Source organism: Ictalurus furcatus, chromosome 10, assembly GCF_023375685.1.
Source record: "Ictalurus furcatus strain D&B chromosome 10, Billie_1.0, whole genome shotgun sequence".
NCBI classification, from domain to species: domain Eukaryota; kingdom Metazoa; phylum Chordata; class Actinopteri; order Siluriformes; family Ictaluridae; genus Ictalurus; species Ictalurus furcatus.
The window spans coordinates 10,210,093-10,228,173 of NC_071264.1; the positions used below are offsets into that span (position 1 = coordinate 10,210,093).

The 18,081-nt window shown below is 38.6% G+C and overlaps 1 protein-coding gene across 6 annotated transcripts in view; it reads right to left on the reverse strand.

Annotated features, from left to right (window-relative positions):
- Positions 1-18,081, reverse strand: part of pde4cb (phosphodiesterase 4C, cAMP-specific b) — an 88,206-nt gene that overhangs the window by 28,556 nt on the left and 41,569 nt on the right. The window contains exon 1 of one of the 6 annotated variants that reach the window (XM_053635641.1): positions 14,498-14,804. The exons of 4 other annotated variants lie outside the window; for them this stretch is intronic. In XM_053635641.1, coding sequence (XP_053491616.1) covers positions 14,498-14,580 — 83 coding nt within the window. In that variant the 5' untranslated portion in view covers positions 14,581-14,804. Of the gene's footprint in view, positions 1-5,499; positions 7,333-14,497; positions 14,805-18,081 lie in introns of those variants that run through there. One more of the 6 variants, XM_053635640.1, reaches the window with a different exon arrangement.

Below are 18,081 nucleotides of genomic sequence, written 5' to 3' on the forward strand. Positions count from 1 at the left end.
AAACAACTGGATCAGAAAATACAGCTGTCACAACAGTTACCATTCACAGAGCAGGAGAATGGTATAAAAATAACGTGTTTAGAGATACCATTACTAACAGTAAAGATCATCATTCAGAAATGGGAAATGAGAAGTGTGAAACGTCTTTTAGTGGGAGTAGGTGTATGATTTTATCAAAGTGGCTTTCTGAAATACGCTGTCAAGTTTCTTTTACTCATCTAATTAGGATTACCAGTAAACATGATAAATATTTTGAGTATGACTTTAAAATCCCCTCAGTAATCCGGTCAGGTTAGCTCATGTTAGATAGCTGGTCTGCATTAAGCAGGAACCAAGATGATCAACTTTTAAAAATATGACTTAAAAATCCTCACAGTTATCCTGACAGGTAAGCTCATGTTAACCTGCTAACAGATGATCAAATTTTTTACAAAATTACTGAAAATGCAAGGTGCATTGAAGCTATTTTGGTGGCTCATGATGGCGCAACACCATACTAACCGACTTTATGTTCGTTTTTCCACTGTGACCTATCTGTACGTGACTTTATTTTTCAACGTCTTATATATTTATATATATCTTTACCAAGATAACAGCTCTGAGTCTTCTCCTATAATGCCTGAAGAGGATGGAGAATACATGGCAAGGGATCTGATACCATTCCTCCATACAGAATCTCTCCAGATCCTTCAGATTTCTTCAGTTAACCCCACAGGTTTTCTATGGGTTTCAAGTCAGGGGACTGGGACGGCCATGGCAGGACCTTGATTTTGTGGGCAGTAAACCATTTTTGTGTTGATTTTGTATGACTTTTGTATGTTTTGGATCATTGTCCTGCTGAATGATCCAACCACAGCCAATTTTAAGCTTTCTGGCAGAGGCAGTCAGGTTTTCATTTAATATCTGTTGATATTTGATAGAGTCCATGATGCCATGTATCCTAAAAAAAGTCCAGGTCCTCTGGCAGAAAAACAACCCAAAACATTAAAGAGCCACCACCATATTTAACCGTGGGCATGAGGTACTTTTCCATACAGCTACCTCTCTGTGTGCGCTAAAACCACCTCTGGTGTTTATTGCCAAAAAGCTCTATTTTGCTTTCATCTGACCATAGAAGCCGATCCCATTTGAAGTTCCAGTAGTGTCTGACAAACTGAAGACGCTTGAGTTTGTTTTTGGATGAGAGTAGAGGCTTTTTTTCTTGAAACCCTTCCAAACCCCTTGTAGTGATGTAGGTGACTTCAGATTGTAGTTTTGGAGATTTTCTGACCCTAAGACACAGCTAACTTCTGCAATTCTCCAGCTGTGATCCTTGGAGACTTTTTGGCCACTTGAACCATCCTCTTCACAGTGCGTTGAGACAATATAGACACACGTCCTCTTCCAGGTTGATTCATAACATTTCCAGTTGACTGGAACTTCTTAATTATTGCCCTGATGGTGGAAATGGGTATTTTCAATGCTTGTGCTATTTTCTTATAGACACTTCACGTTTTGTGAAGCTCAACAACCTTTTGCTGCACATCACAGCTATAATCCTTGGTCTTACCCATTGTTATGAATGACTAAGGGAATTTGACCTATGTGTTACCTCATATTTATACCCCTGTGAAACAGGAAGTCATGGTTGAACAATTTCCTGTTCCTAGTCACCCAGGTGTACTAAAAAAAAAGTAAAATATCAATGGGAATATATCTCAAATATATGTTTCTTATATGAATTCATAGGGGTACCAATAATTGTTGCACACATATATTTAACAAAGATATATAAGATATACCTGTGTTGTGTTTGCAATTGTTTGATATCCATGAGAGCAGAGCATTTCTGTGAAGTTTTTTAACAAAATATCAAAAGGTTAAATAGTAGAGACAAATTTTCACAGCCTTCTTTGCTTATATTTACCAAGGGTGGCAATATTAGTGGAGGGCACTATATATATACATACATACATACATTATATATATATGTTTATATACACACACATATACACACACACACACACACATATATATATATATATATATATATATATATATATATATATATATATATATAGAGAGAGAGAGAGAGAGAGAGAGAGAGCGAGAGAGAGAGTCAAGAAGGTATAAGAATATACTGTAAAACATTTATTATACAGTAAAATATTAGTTACTAAACTGTAAATGATCAGGCAATTAGAGCAGTGTGTTGGTTTACCATAAAATATCAGAAAACTTAATGCATAATGGGATATCCAACATTTTTGGCAGGGTGGAGAATGGTAAATACAAGTTATTATCGAATATTTACAGTATATTTCATTCAGCAATGCAGATGTATGCCTGCATTAAATGAATCAGTAGTCAAAACAAATGGCAAGCTTTTACTTAAGTCCATTGCTTATAAACCTACATGACACCTACATAAACTCTTTATGAAAAAAACCTACATATACATCTATAAAGGCTCCAAGATCTACAAACACTTACTCCAACAGGTGTCATCTGTCGTGAGGACTAATTTTTAAAACAATTGAGTCAAGTAATTTGTCTGAGATAAGGTTGGGTTATGATCCTTTCTGGGCTGATTACTAATTAAATGTCATGAAAACTGACTTTGTAGCTCAGTTTATTTCTGTCACATAATGAAGATGATGAAAAAGGTCAAACCTCAAAACTAAATTCAATCTAATTTAAGGTGAGAGGAAATACGTGTATACATAAACCTGTCATGACATGTCATAGGTTTTCATAAAATTCATATAAGCAGAAATACAGCAAAAAGATTTGCTTTATGTCAAATATGATCTCACTTGGCATCACCATTATGTAACTCTGACATACCAATAGTACATTACGGTATATGAAAAAGTTATAACACTTATATGCAACTTAGCCTGGAATGTGCCACTGCACAACCTTATGTCAACAAAAATTGATGTTGAGTGACTCAATTTGAAAGTATTTATAATGCATTTAATGCATTTTCCACGTTACAATTACTTATGCAAATGCATTACACTTTATAACAATGGTTACAATGTTGTATGAATTGTTAGAATGCATTTGAAGTGAGATCTGTCCTGATTTTTTTAAACGAGCAACTGAATGCATTATACTTTTCATATATTAATGTAGCTTATTGACACCTATTTATAATACCTTTACCACAGCTACAGAATACGTAAAGTGAGACAAAAAAATGTTTATCAAACCAATGCCATTTTTTTTTCCTGATGATTTTCTAGAAAGTGCAGGTCATTGTACATATGAAATAATTTGTCAGAAATATTATTCCATATGTTAAGAATTCATACTGCATAATAAGGGCTGCACAAAGTGTATTGTATTTTCACAAGTAATTATAACAAGTGTATAATGCCTTAACAATGCATTAACATGTTATGAATGTTATATTATTCTACATACAGCCATGATAGAAAGTGTTGCTGCAGACTGCTGTTGCCTGTTGGAATAAGCCTTTAGAAGTGTTTATGCAGGTTTAAAATCGGTTGTCATTGGGGGAACCGCATTAAGGAAAGGTGTGCAAAACTTTTGCAGGATCCTGCACCTTGCTTAAGCGTCCTCTTGTTAGTTTAGCTGTAAAACTCAAGGCAAACATAGTCTGTGACCAGTGGATTGTATTAAATGATAGATTCAGAAAAATGCCTATAACACTCACTCATTTCGCACACACTGAACACACACACACACACACACACTTTTTTTTTTTTTGAAAACTGGTAAGAGAAGCTGTGACCACAAACGCCTGTGTCACCATGCACAGCTCTTGGGTTGACGTCAGTTGTGGCTCAGTTTGCACTCTTATCAGAGATAAACGAGCACAGCAGCGTTGGATGTGCGCAAGATAAGAGACTAATGTCTAGGTATCAAAGACAATGTTTTCATGATTACTTAAAAACAACTCCCAACGAGCCATCTGGATATTTATGGTGGAATATTTGAGCTGATATCGAGGCCATGATTCTTGCTCAGTTTCAGTCAACACCTCTTCTTTTCAAAAGGTAGTGGCACAATAGTTTGCACACAGCTTTGGCCTCGTTTCAGTGGCTTGCAGCAAACCTGCATGCATGCGTGAAGAAATTCCATCAGGATGGACGCAGACTGCAAATGAAAAGACAATTCCTGGTGCTCGTTCCATTCGTTTCCTGCCATTGAAAACATACAATCGCTTCTTAAGGAATCCGCTCCCAAACGGCTCCCCTCAGTGTCATTTTTTTGTACAACTTGGGCACAGGCTTCTTCAACAACAGGAAATGACACAAATGTATTCATAAGAACCCCTTATGAGACATGTTATGCTGAATCAACTGTTTCCCCTAGTGAACCAGCTTTCACATAAATGAAGTATAACCTGTCGTGCAATTTAAGAAGAACAGACACATGGGTTTTTCATACAAAATATACTATGCAAACAGCTGGTTGTGAAAGTTCATGGCTGTATAATGCTTTATGCAGACTATATATTATTATCAATTGTGGGAACCGAGGTAGTAATAAACAGCACGTATTAGTATTATTTATTTCAGAGGAAGTAATCCTATCTGCTTGTCCTTTGGGCCACAAATCTAAAGCCCTATCTCAAGAGTCACACCTGAGCGCTAGACAACAAAAGTATCATTTAACTTATGTTTTACACCTGCTTTAATAAAAGTGAAAGGAGAGATGGTGTGCATGCTGGGAGAAAAGAACACCAACACCACGCTCTGTTTCGCAGATATGGTCAAGCATTCTTGGCCAGGTTTGAGTTTAAAATCGAATCTATAAATCTATTCATCAAGACCCTGCTAACCTTGAGTGTCTGAGGAAAACAAAACAGACCAAATTCCCAAAACAGCACACCAGATGGGCTTTAAAACTGCGGAGGGGAAGACACAACACTAGGTTGTAAAATCTGGTTAGAAACAGCAGGATAAGTCCCACTTCCTGCTTGTCCCTGAGGTCTTAAATTATTAGCGTCTTTATTACCTTATACAGTAAATCCTCATAACATATCCAATCACAAAAAATAAAATAAAATAAAACTACTGCTTTGAAACCCTTTAACGTTTTTCAGTAATTAATAGGAAGGACATTTCTTCCAATACTTTGCAGAAAATCATCATAAGGATCCGTTAGTAAGATTCAGACTTTTCTACACATTACACTCATATTTAACTTTAACATCAATGCACAGACACAATGTGTCCAGTGTGTGTGGGGGGGGAACCCCAGGAGACCAAAACAATATTCCAAATAACGGGATCTGGCTTCTGTGTTCACCTGCTGCACAGTCTGTAAAATATTGTGCTGATATTTATGTGCTGGAGCACTGAGGTGTCCTACACATGCTCAGCTTCTATGTTACACCATTCACAGAAAGCATAACTGGCACGGCATGTGGCGCAACCGTTACTTTCAAACCGGGAACGGATATTACCTAACACCAGTGTTAAACTGCACATGCGTTTTTTTTATCCTGTGGTTTCATTGAAAGAAAAGAGGGAAAAGATTTACCGCCTGCGTTTCTGCAAGATGTCGATTGGACGGTTGACTGCACATGGGGATCCATAGATATTCCCATTTCGGACTTTGAAAGCCCTGTCAGCAGGAGCGAGAAAGACACAGTTAGTCGGCAAACTCATAGTTCCTTCTATTTCACTTTCTAGCACTTCCCAGGTATTTGTCCTCTGACTGCACTCTTTAGCTTTTCCTTTTGTGTGCCCATGCCCTCTTGAAGCCACACATGGTTCCCATCTCCGACAAGTCACAAACGAAGAAGCCAAAGTCGCATGAGTAATCAACTCCCTTTGAGTCACTCCAGAAGCCTTGACGCTGAAAGTCTCTCTTGGTTTCAGTGTTCATCCCTTCTCTAGAAAAGCAGGTTGATACACCCAAGCTCTTTCAGCTGTGCTTGTTGTCTCGGAGCTGTGTGTGTCACATGTTTTTTCCTTCTCTTCCTGAAATTAGGCTTTTTGTATGATTCCTGTGGTAAGCCTATTTTGCTCAAAGCACAGCCCACTGGTTTACATATACACGGTGACACGCAGAGCTTTAAAGAAAGATCTAACACCATCCAGACAGAAGGGGGGAAAAAAAAGAACCGGCTTTCCTCTTTGCCACCACTCTTCCTGTGTTATTGTGTGGATCCGTAATGGTCTTGATCTTCACGCCATTTTCCCACTATTTCCTGCATCTCACTTTATCTCTTGCTTTCTTCTGCAGTTCTTATTCCAAAGCATCCTCTCCCCCCCCCCACGGCCCCGTCTTTCCCTCTCGCGGTTCAACCCTGGGCTGACAGCTGAACTCATTTGCGTGTCTCTGCCTCCCTGATATAGCGTGTATGTGTGTCTGTTTGAGGCTGTGTGCACGTGTTTTAGCGTTCTTGAACCAGTGCCAATTGAACAGTGAGGTCACAGCACTGAAACAGGGGGGAGGACCCACAGGATGAGAGGCTCCAGCCTTCCTGGAAAGTCTCCAGCGTTAACTCTTTGAAGAAAAAGTACCACTGGGTAGAAGAGAGAATACACACACACACACACACACACACACACACACACACTATGCAAAGCCTAAACAACATGCTTCAACAAAGTTAGTTTATGACATGGCCGGCTTGCTTAACTTTGATCAATCATAAATCAATACCTTAATTAAAATAATAAAAAAAAAAACTAACACCAAGGCAGGTCACCTTCATGCTCATGCAAAATCATTGACTGGCAAAGAGCGCAGGAGTTGTGTACAGGACTGACTGTTTAATGACATGATGGGATTTTAGTTCCCCTGGGGCTGAAATGGAGCCCTGCTGAAATTAGAATAAATATTTGCTTAGTCGGAAGTGTTAGTGGGGACTTGAAGGGGTGTTTTTCTCTTCTGTGGCTCAAAACCAAACACCCACTGGAGACAGGACAATGAGCAGATTCATATAGACAACACAAAAACACAAGCAATACCTTAAAATTGCACAATACCCCACTTCATGTAAATATGACCAGAGTACATTTATTGTACAACTTTTTTCCCCTCTTTCTCTCTCTCTCTCTCTCTCTCTCTCTACCACCACCATTATTTGTCTTTATACTCCGTATTTTTATGACATATTTTTATCCTGCACAATATATTGTACAATTTTTTTCAATCACTGGTCACTCATCATCCTTTATTTTCTACTGCATACAAAGAATTTCATTTCAATGAGCTTGTACATATGATGATAAAGTCTACTTGAGCCACCCTGTAACTTAGTAACCGATAGTTTATCTGAACTGGAATTTTGTTATGCCTAGTGGTAGGCAATGTTTAACCTTTCCAAAGATATTTCATATATTTCTGCATCAGTTGTTGTCTTATTTATGCTTCTGCATCTCACTTCTGATGCTTCAGGAGTCATTAGAGATGAATACATTACTTCACATCTTCACGAGGTTTAATAGTGAAGTAACCCGAGGGAATGAAAAGGTGAAAATAAACTTATACAGCTTTATTTGAGGATATACAATACAAATGATTTAAAAGCAGCCTGCAAGACTGTACTGATTAATGTGGCTGTAAAGTCTCTTCCATGACTAAGGGAATAGTGCCACCTAGTGTGTCATATAAACATCGTTTTCTCGGACCTGGGTGGTGCATGGATCAGCCTGTAGCAGGGAAAAGCAGATCTAAATTTAATGTAAAATCACCAATCCATCCAGCTTCAACAATTCAGACTCAGACCAAAGCCATTACAAAAGCTGTCTATTAAATGAATGTTAAAAATGATAAAACTTCCTTAGTATAAAATAAAATAAAAATATTAACCCAACATTGTCGAGTTATATTATTAAAAAGCTAAAATGTTTTTGTAGACTTTCAGAAATACTAAATTAAAATCGCACTGAAAACTCCCTCATAAATACTGATACTTTACTGATTCAAAGAGCTGTGCTGTTTAAACGAGTCACAATCAGGGTACAGCACAGGAGATCTTGGAACAACTGAAAAAAGCCTTTTAGAAAGAGCTTACGTTCTTGATTTCACAGACATGGCCTAAACCTAAACATTTTCTCACTAGGTGTAATTTCATGTCCGGAATTTGTCACGTCCTGTACACCTGTACAGGAAGGTATGAGATTACATACAGTTGCAATCAAAATGATTCAACCCCCATTGCAAATCAGGTTTATTGTCAAAATTTACAGACCTTCAGCTGGTTGCAATGAACAAATCAAACAAAAACAATTGAAATAGTTGAATGCTTCAAGTGGTTTCCCCGAATTCAACTGAAAATGCAACCTATAATGATTTCTCCAGTTTCAAAACTATTCAACCCCCTGCTTTGCATCCTCTAGCACTGGAAACCTGCAGCGTGTGGAAGGCAAGATGGATTTATTGAAGTATCAGGAAATCCTAGGAGAAAACCTCATGCCGTCTGTGAGGAAGCTGAAGCTTGGGCGTCATTGGAGCTTCCAACAGGACAATGATCTCAAGCATACCTCAAATTCCACAAATGCTTGGTTGCAGTAGAAGTTCTCGAAGATTCTACAGGGCCATCACAATCACGTGACTTTAACCCCATAGAAAATCTCTGGTGGGATTTGAAGAAGGCGGTTGCAGTACACAGACCCAAGGATATTACTGAACTGGAGGCCATTGCTCATGAGGAATGGGATAAGAATCCTCAAAAACGCTGCCAGAAGCTATTCATCTCCTTTGTAGCAGGACATAACAGCAAAAAGGTGCTCTACTAAGTACTAAAGACGCTCGCCAAGAAGGGGTTGAATAACATTGAATTTGGGGAAACCACTTGAAGCATTCGTTGTGTTGAACTATTTCAATTGCTTTTGTTTGATTTGTTCATTTCAAACAGCTGAAACTCTGTAAATTTTGACAATAAACCTGCAATGGGGGTTAAATAATTTTGATTTTGCAACTGTAGCTATAGCCAGGCTTTTGAAGACAGCAGGAAAATCAGTGCAGAAAGTATTTTCCCTACAATTCTGCAAGCAACAACACACACAATACACGTTTCTGGTAAAATGCAGTGTTTGGTTTTATTTATACCCTAGTCTTCCTGTAAGCCGAATATGCAAAGAACATTATTAACCATTACTTTGTTTCGTTCTAACTTGTTTCCAACGAAAGAGGTGGATCAGGAATGTAGAAATTTAATTTCTATTCTGAACAAACCAAAATGATAACTAAAAAAAAATTTTTAATTCCTGGTCAAGACAGAAAAAATATACAGTGCACTGCATTATGTGACTTCTGATGGGAATAATTCAGGGGGTTCACAACAATGGGAATGAATACTTAACTTATATGATTTTTCTTTGTAAATAAATTTTCCAACAATATTATTTTTTCAACATTATGAATTGCTATATTGTGTAAATTGCCTATATTGTGTAGATTCCTTACATCCAATCCCAATTACTTGCATTTCACTTGTAGATTTTAACAATACCAAGTGTGGAAAAGCTCGAAAGGGGTGAATACTTATGAAAGCCACTGTATGTTATAAGTTGTGGCCAGGCAGAATAAGGTTTGGTGTGTATCTTGTAAGATCTGCTCTAAATATCTGCTCCATAAATAAAGATAAATTTGGAATCATTTGGAGAAATATCACTATTATAATGTATAACATTATGCATATAGAACAAACATTAAGCTGTCCCTGATTACAGTGGCTTTCATTATCAAGTACTAACCAACCTTGAATTTTACATGACATTTTGTAGTATTACAACCTCAAAGTGAACTGGATTTAATTGGGATTATATGTATAAGTGAGATTTGTGTATAATATACACAAAACAGCCCACAAAATGGATATCATTCAGCTAAATATGTGACGTGTCATGACAGTTAGTTGTATAAGAACTAATTTAGGGGTTTCACACCAATGGGGTTGAATGCTTATGTAATTTTTATTATTTTTATTTTCTAATTAATTTTTCAGTCTATACATTCACTATTATGGGTTATTTTGTGTAGATTCATGACCTACAGTATAATCCAAATTGAATCAGTTTCAGTTCTGCATACTTATCCAAGCGACTGTAGATAGATATATAGATTAAATCTGCAAAGAGAAGTTTTTTTGGACAGACACCAGAATTTGGCAAACTGCCAATCCTGCTACGCCGTCCAGTAGTTGAAAATGAAGCATTTTTACTTCTTACTATATTTTCTGTGTTTTAAGAAAATGAAATCCAGTTCTGCCAGTTACTTGCCAAAATATATACAAGATGTTTTCTCTCATCTTCTGAAAACAACTTGCAAGTTAAATACTGTATTGCAGTTTAGTCTGCCTTTACGTGGTGACATTTAGTCTCAAGGCTATTCATGGGACCGTGTGAATACACTGTATGAAAATATTTGATAATTTACAGCATTAGGAATTCTGCAGCATTACTAATGTGGGTATTAAGATCCACTCATCTCAGAGTTCACAAGTCAACCAGAAGAGGTCAGTCATAAAAGCCTACATACTCCATACAAACATATTACGTACATACAAATTCTTTCCATTAGACTTTTTTTTTACATAAATATTTATGGATACAGCTTTCATGCAAATAACTGTACGAGAGAGAGAGAGAGAGAGAGAGAGAGCAGAATAAATATAATGTACATTGGATTTGTTCATTAGGGATCAATTGGGAGGTCAACCATGCGGTGCGCCAGGATGGGGCATTGACGCAGGCAACTGTAATCACACTGCTGCCTCCACTCTGGGAACGGTTCCAGACACTGGAGGATATTTTGGGACCAGTCACACACTCTGTTATCGTTTTATTAATTGCCTCGCTTGCACCCCCAAACACCCCCCCCCAGTACATACTATGTACGAGGCAGAATGCATCTGTGTTTGTGTATGAACTCTCAGATGATATCAGAGCATGTTTTATAGTAAGTAATGATATGTAAGCGGGAATACAGTCTACTTATCTGTTACACATTTCAGTCTCTTGAACACATACTGCTGTTGCACTGTTGTACTTCAGGAGTAACAGAGAGATGGCGTGTCCTCTTCCGTCTGTCAGCTCTACATTTGGAAACACTTCTGAAATCTTGCGAGCTCTTGATTCAAGCCGTATAAACCTCAATTTCTTTAAGCATGATGTATGATCCATAACAATCACTGCCGTGTGAGGAGATGTGGGAATGCATTTGTATGCTAACATATTTGATACTTTACAGCATTATGAAATCTGCTATATTACTTAAGGGCCACTAATCTTAGAGTATGTCCTCAGGGCATCTGGTTGAGACTAGAGTGTACAGTGGGTCAGGTAGGCATCAGATATGAAGCTCACAGGACAATGAAAGACCATGTTCATTAACATGAACATACAGCATTCATTCATTCATCCTTAGTAACTGTCCGGTCAGGGATGCAGGGGTTTAAATTAGGCTACTAGCTTGTGGGAAACAGAACCAAGTTATAGAAAATTGCATGCATGTATAAGCAAACAAAATAATAATAATAATAATAATAATAATAATAAGAAGAAGAAGAAGAAGAAGAATAATAATAATAACCCCTGAGTGTTTTCTAATGTCTCTGGTAGGGTTCATATTTAAATCACCACCCAGTTCAGGTTTAAATCTGAATACACATATGGATATTTGGGGCAATATTTTTCCCCCTGCTCATTCATGCAATAACCTAATTATTAACAGCGGTTCAAGCTGACAGAACGTCTTAAGTAACTCAAATATACACTCACCGTGTGCAACCATGGTGAGCACAAAAGCATGTCAGAATGCACAACACACTGAACCTTGAATAGAAGAAGACCACATCAAATTCCACTCTTATTGGTAGAGTACAGAAATCTAAGGCTACAGTGGGCACAGGCTCACATGGTCTTTTCCCAATCTTCAACTGTGGATAATTATTATTCTATTATAAATCTAAATATTTTCGATGTATGTTCAGAATAGCACTATAGTAATTTCTACATAAACATAGATTTTAGTCAGAAGACCCGAGCCTCAAACAGTCTGAAAGCATAGAACAATCAGTACATCACTATTTACTGCATACCGACAATTTCTAGGCAGGACATCAAGGAATCTTCATGCCCCCCCAGTGTTAGTGCTGTACCTGATCCTAATCAAATTTCAGAACTCATCATTTATATTTGTCAAGCACTGTAAATTCTCCTTTTAGTTTGTTAACAATATGAGCATCTGTAGACCATCCCGTGGGGACAATCCAAATAAAGTAGAACCTAATGTTCAGGATGGTTTTTATCTGATGGAGCAGTAACCACGCAGCAGAGATCTTTATAAGGACAGAGCGAAGCACTCAGACAACAGTGCAGAAGAAAACAGAGGCTGCTATCTCTCAACTGACTGCTATCTCTCAACTTGATTGGTCTCGCTCTCTCTTTTTCTCATTCTCTTGGGCCACACGGATGACGTGAATCACTGTGGGAATTCAAACCAAGACCTTGAAAATATTCACTGAACAGTTTGTTCGGAAATACTTCTGAACCTTTATGAACTCTTGATTCATGTCCAAGCCATATAAACCTCAATCCCTTTAAGTGTGAAGTATGATCCATAGTAATGATTGACGCATATTGGCTTATTCTCTGCTGCCTGAATGCCTGTATATTTGTTATCAGTTTATTTTAGGTATGGAACACTTTTTGGTGGAAGACTGACACCCTGAATGTGGCAGCTCTGAAGGAATCGCTGTTCTCTCCTGGGGTGGGTAATTAAGTCAGAGGCTTGTCGTGCGCAAGTCGATACACTTTGAAGACTCCGGCTTTCATGCATTTAAGTTTGTGACATCAGCACATCTGGAAAAGATTAGAGAAGGAAACGGGATCCGGAGAGGAAGAGTGGGTTGGCCTTTCTCTAAAAAAGGCCACATCTAAGAATAACCCAGCTGGCTGTGGGCAGTTTTATTATTACATTTGCCTGTTTTACTTCAGGAGTAACAGAGAGATGGGGTGTCCACGCTGTCTACTCTACATTCTAAGTGCTTTCGGGATGCCCTTATTCAGCATTGGATTTATTAGTGATGTCCCATTCTACATTAGTGGTTAATGGCTCATATAAAAGTAGACACTCAGGGCTCTAATAATTTGCAGTTTGTGATAAGTATTTCATTTTTTTTTTTTTACTTAGCCTACTAGGTTTAAATATTATAATTTTTTTGTGGCAGTTGTATACCATGTTTTACTATAAAAAAAAAAAAGCTTTAATTATGCTGTCTGTTTTATCTCTGTATCAGTGTTATTGTGGAGCGGTGTGAATTATTTGCCCAGCAGGGGGTTCACACCCCTCCCCTCTTCCCATCGACCCTAAACCCAGCTAACCACATATACTCTACAAACAGAAACCCAACAGCGCCCTGGCTAATCTTATGACAAACTTGCAACGATAGAAGAATTCATTTGTTTATACTGATTGAAAATGTCTAATAAGTCGATTTCCATTCCACTGTCTTAATCCTGTAAGAACTGCAATGAGATAACAAATAACCTGAAAAAGAACTCGAACAAACAAAACAAACCCCTAAATCTGGCTATCAGAAGAACAGTGCAGGAGGTAGTGAAGAAATCCCAGTTCTGGGCAAGTTACATTTTTGTATGTTTCTAATGTAACCAAGTCAACTTAAGAGGAAATTCTCAGACCCTTCATAAGCTGATTGAGACCAAGGTAACCATGATGCTGAGAGAACTCTAAATAGCGCATCTGACAAAACACTACAGAGCTCTTTTTCTTCTCGTGCCTATACAAATATTTTTTCCGGCATCATTTTTGCATAAATTTACGTTTTCCTGCAGCACCATGGGTGCTTTGTGTCAAAATAGCATGAGCGAATTGGATATTCTCTCCGAATCTGACATCACTGCTTTTTTTTCGGCTGTGCCAGGCTGCCAGTGGGACCATGGTGTGTATGTCATTATCCTAAGCAAACCCTTCCCCCAATACAACCCCAGACCCACAAACACTACAGGCGCTGACAGCAGCCAAGCATTGATCTCGATCTCCACACAGCCCATAAAGCAGTAGGCACACATGCAGACAAAGCAAACAAACTGTATATCAATTATCATCCACTTTTTACAGCCGTGTTGAAGTGGGTCAAATGAAACAGGCAGATACACAATTCAACTGATTATACTTATATAAAACAATATAAGTACACACACGTGTCTCACTCAAACCCTAAATATATAATTACGAGTAATCTAAGGAGAAAGTAGCTTTTCATTGTGTGCCACACTTCATTCATGTTACAAAGTCTTTCGTTCACTCAACACAGAAGCGAATGATTCGTTCCTTTTCCCTCCACAAATAGTAGAACAGATCCATAACAACAGCGCATCTGCTCATGAGCTTTCACACGTTCATATCCACTTTAACAAGAGTAATATGACAGAAACCACAGAAGACACTTAAAACTGCAACGGATGAGAACATGTCAAGAGTGTAAGCTCTTAGCAATAAAAAAAAAAATGTACAAAGCAGCGCAATGAAAGAACACAAGCACGAAATGAAAACATACCCAATGCAGGAGTGTCTTCTTCGTCCAGAACTGAAGTTAAACAGAGAACCTTTGCGGAATAAGCGGTGGTCTTTGTGCATCATTTCGACTTTCAGATGGCCACACGGAGAGGTTTATTACCAAGGGAGTACAAGCGTGCGCTTTGCAGCACTCGATGGATCAAAACACATTTTGTGAAGCTCCCCAAAAAAGCTTGTCTGACCCGAGAGACGCATAAGGTCAAGAGAAGATTCAGTCAGGTAGCGTGTCCGAGTCGAGCCGAATGACTGCTTTAGTTGCACTTTCTGTTGTGTTCCAAGTTTTTCATTATGTATTCTAGGGAATACTTCTAAGTCAACTCCAAATCCAGGCAGAGGTTTACTTCGGCTCGCAGCCGTCACATGGAACTTTCCCAGCGCGGAGCCGTTTGCTTCACAAACTTGTCAAGAAGCCTCTTCCTTGTTTCCCCGAGCATGTGACAGAGATGGGATGGAAAACGAAAAACGAGTTTTACGGAGCGTCGACCTTTTTCCTCAGCGCAGGGAATTGTGCGATCCCAGGAGACGTCTGCTAGGGGTACGAGGTCCTGCTAAATTTCCATATTTGTTTTGGTCAGGCTGTGTATCCAAAGTTGGGAAACAGTAAAGGCCTTTTGGATTATATAATGGGAGGGAGAGGAAGGAGAAAAGGCGGCAATCTCTTTTTCATCCAGGACCAGTTGCACATTTTTGAGAGTCACTAAACTGAAGAAACACAGTAAGCTTAAAGCACGGTGCACAGTCGCACTGTGTGTGTGTGTGTGTGTGTGTGTTCTGACTTGTTGGAGCCAGCACTGGGTGTCTCCTCTCTGCCTGCCTACACTGGCCCAGCCTAACACACTGAAGCACGCCGCATGCCCATGAGGCACAAGTAAAACAAACACACGCACACACACACACACGCACACACAATCCTTATGAGGACCTTCCACTGACATGATTAATAGTCATAATTTAACAATAATTTAATTAATTAATTTAATTTTATTAACATAATTTAAAATAATTTAACAATTTAATAAGTCTACTGTATCAATAATTCACTTGAGTAAAAGTAAATGTAGTCATCAAGAAAATTACTCAAATAAGAGTAAATACGTCATCTAGTGAAACTCTACTAGAGTAATTACTTTACAAATGACTTCTTTTTATATGTCTACAGCTGACACAGCTGACATCGGAAACTATTCTATATCTGACGAATCCATTTTTGTAAAACAGTTCTGCTAGCTAACCATGCTAACTAACACTCAGCTATGCTGAAGAGAACACCACCTCGAACAGCATATAATGAATGCTAATGTTAGCTAGCCAGTGAGCCAAAATACTGTTGGGGTTTCAGTAGCTTGCTGGGTCATGCTAATTCATGCATGGTTCTAGCTACATAGTTAGTCATCTAGCAAAGACGCCCCTTAAACATTATCCTGAGCGTTACCTATAGTCTGTAGCAGCACTTAGATATATTTAACACAACAAGCAATTGCTAATGGTCATGGAAAAATGACATCTTAAGTTTAATCCAGAGCGCTCATTCTATAAAACATAAAATGATCTGGCTAGCTAGTCTAGCTCACTCAACTAGCTAATGGCTTAGCCGTACGTGTTTCCGCAGGCTGGATGTTGAACTGTGCTATCTCAACGGGTTTCGGCTAGCATAACTTGTATCGTGCTGTTTCCTTTGAAGCATTTAAAACTAAAGATAGCTATTATATTGGAAGAGGGATGTTCATTTGTCTCTGCTGTCTCAATCATTGCTGCCACTGACTAAGCATTGGGCACCTATTTTGAGAGGAATCATCTTTAAATGGTTTGAGTTTTGAAAAATATTTAAAGTATATAAAATAGGCACACACTTCATTAAAGCTTCATTATGTTCTAGGTTCATTTTGTTCAACAGTAATCAAAAATCAGTGTAATAAAGTTGAATATCCATCCATCTTCAACCGCTTACTCCTTTTCAGGGTCGCGGGGGAACCTGGAGCCTTTCCCAGGGAGCATCGGGCACAAGGCGGGGTACACCCTGGACAGGGTGCCAGTCCATCGCAGGGCACACAATCACACACCCATTCATACACTATGGACACTTTAGACATGCCAATCAACCTACCAGTTTGATAGGCATCAACCTAACAGTGTGAGGCGAACATGCTGACCACTAAGCCACCGTGCACCCTAAAGTTGAATACGTGATTTAAAAAAAAAAAAAAAACTCAAATAAAAGTAAAGCTACTATGATTTAATAACACTCAAAAATGACCATTAAAATGAACCATGCACTCAAGTACTGAAAGGAGAGTACATGTATTTCATCATTTTCCACCCATGACCTACACTTCAACCTAACCTACACCTAACCCTTACCTTAACGTCAGTAACCAACAGGAAACATTTTGGCTCGTTTAGACTTTTAAATAACAGCAAACCTGATAAAAAATCTGAAAGCATTTTGTAAAGAATAAAGATGGAGACCTGAAGGAGGAATAGTGCAAAAAAAAAATGAATCATGTGAGCTAACCTAGAGTATTCCCTCTTACAGTTCCAAACAAATAATCAACATTACATTTACGTTTATATTTAATCATTTAGCAGACGCTTTTATCCAAAGCGACTTACAAATGAGGAAATACAAGCAAAGTGATGTATCAAGAGGAGAACAATACAAGTAGTGCTACAATACAAGATCTTTAAACTGAGTTCTAGAAAAGCAAAGTGTGCAGAGTAGAGGTGTAAGTGCCAGAGTAAGGTTTTATTTATTTATTTATTTATTTTAGGATAATGTGGGGTTGGAGTTTTAGGGGTTAGTTAGGTGTTCACGGAAGAGGTGCGTCTTGAGCTGTTTTTTGAAGATGGTGGGAGATTCTGTGGTCCGGATTGAGGTTGGAAGTTCATTCCATCACTGAGGGACAGTTAGTGTGAAGGTTCTGGAAAGGGACCCTGAGCCACGCTGAATAGGCACTACTAAGCGTCGGTCATTAATCGATCGCAGATTGCGTGAGGGAACGTAGGCCTTCAGGAGAGAGTTGAGGTAGGAGGGTGCTGTTCCAGACAAGGTCTTGTACATGACCATCAAGGCCTTGAATTTGATACGAGCAGTGGAGGGAGATGAAGACGGGTGTGACATGGATCCTTTTGGGCTGGTTGAAGACGAGGTGTGCAGCTGCATTCTGAATCATCTGAAGGGGTTTGAAGGAGCTGGCTGGGAAACCTGAGAGTAGTGTAGTGCAGTAGTCCAGTTTTGATATGGACAAACAGCTTTCCTCTGACATAGTGAGGAAAGATCTCCATACCCTCCTAAACCTCCATCTTACTCATTCCAGTGGAATTTCTCAACCCTATGCATCACCCTGTTCTCAAGGAAAATGCCACGTGTTTTTATGTTTAACCTAACCGCAGGTCTATTAGTCAGAGAAACAGGTTTGCCGATGAGCTCAAAAGATCGAGCCTTTTCCTTTATCTGATGCCCAGCTGTATTCCCAAAACTCTTCAGGAGAAAAGGAGTCATATATACATCATAATTAGTGACCAAGCCAGACACACATGCACATGTACATTTAGAAATCAAACCGT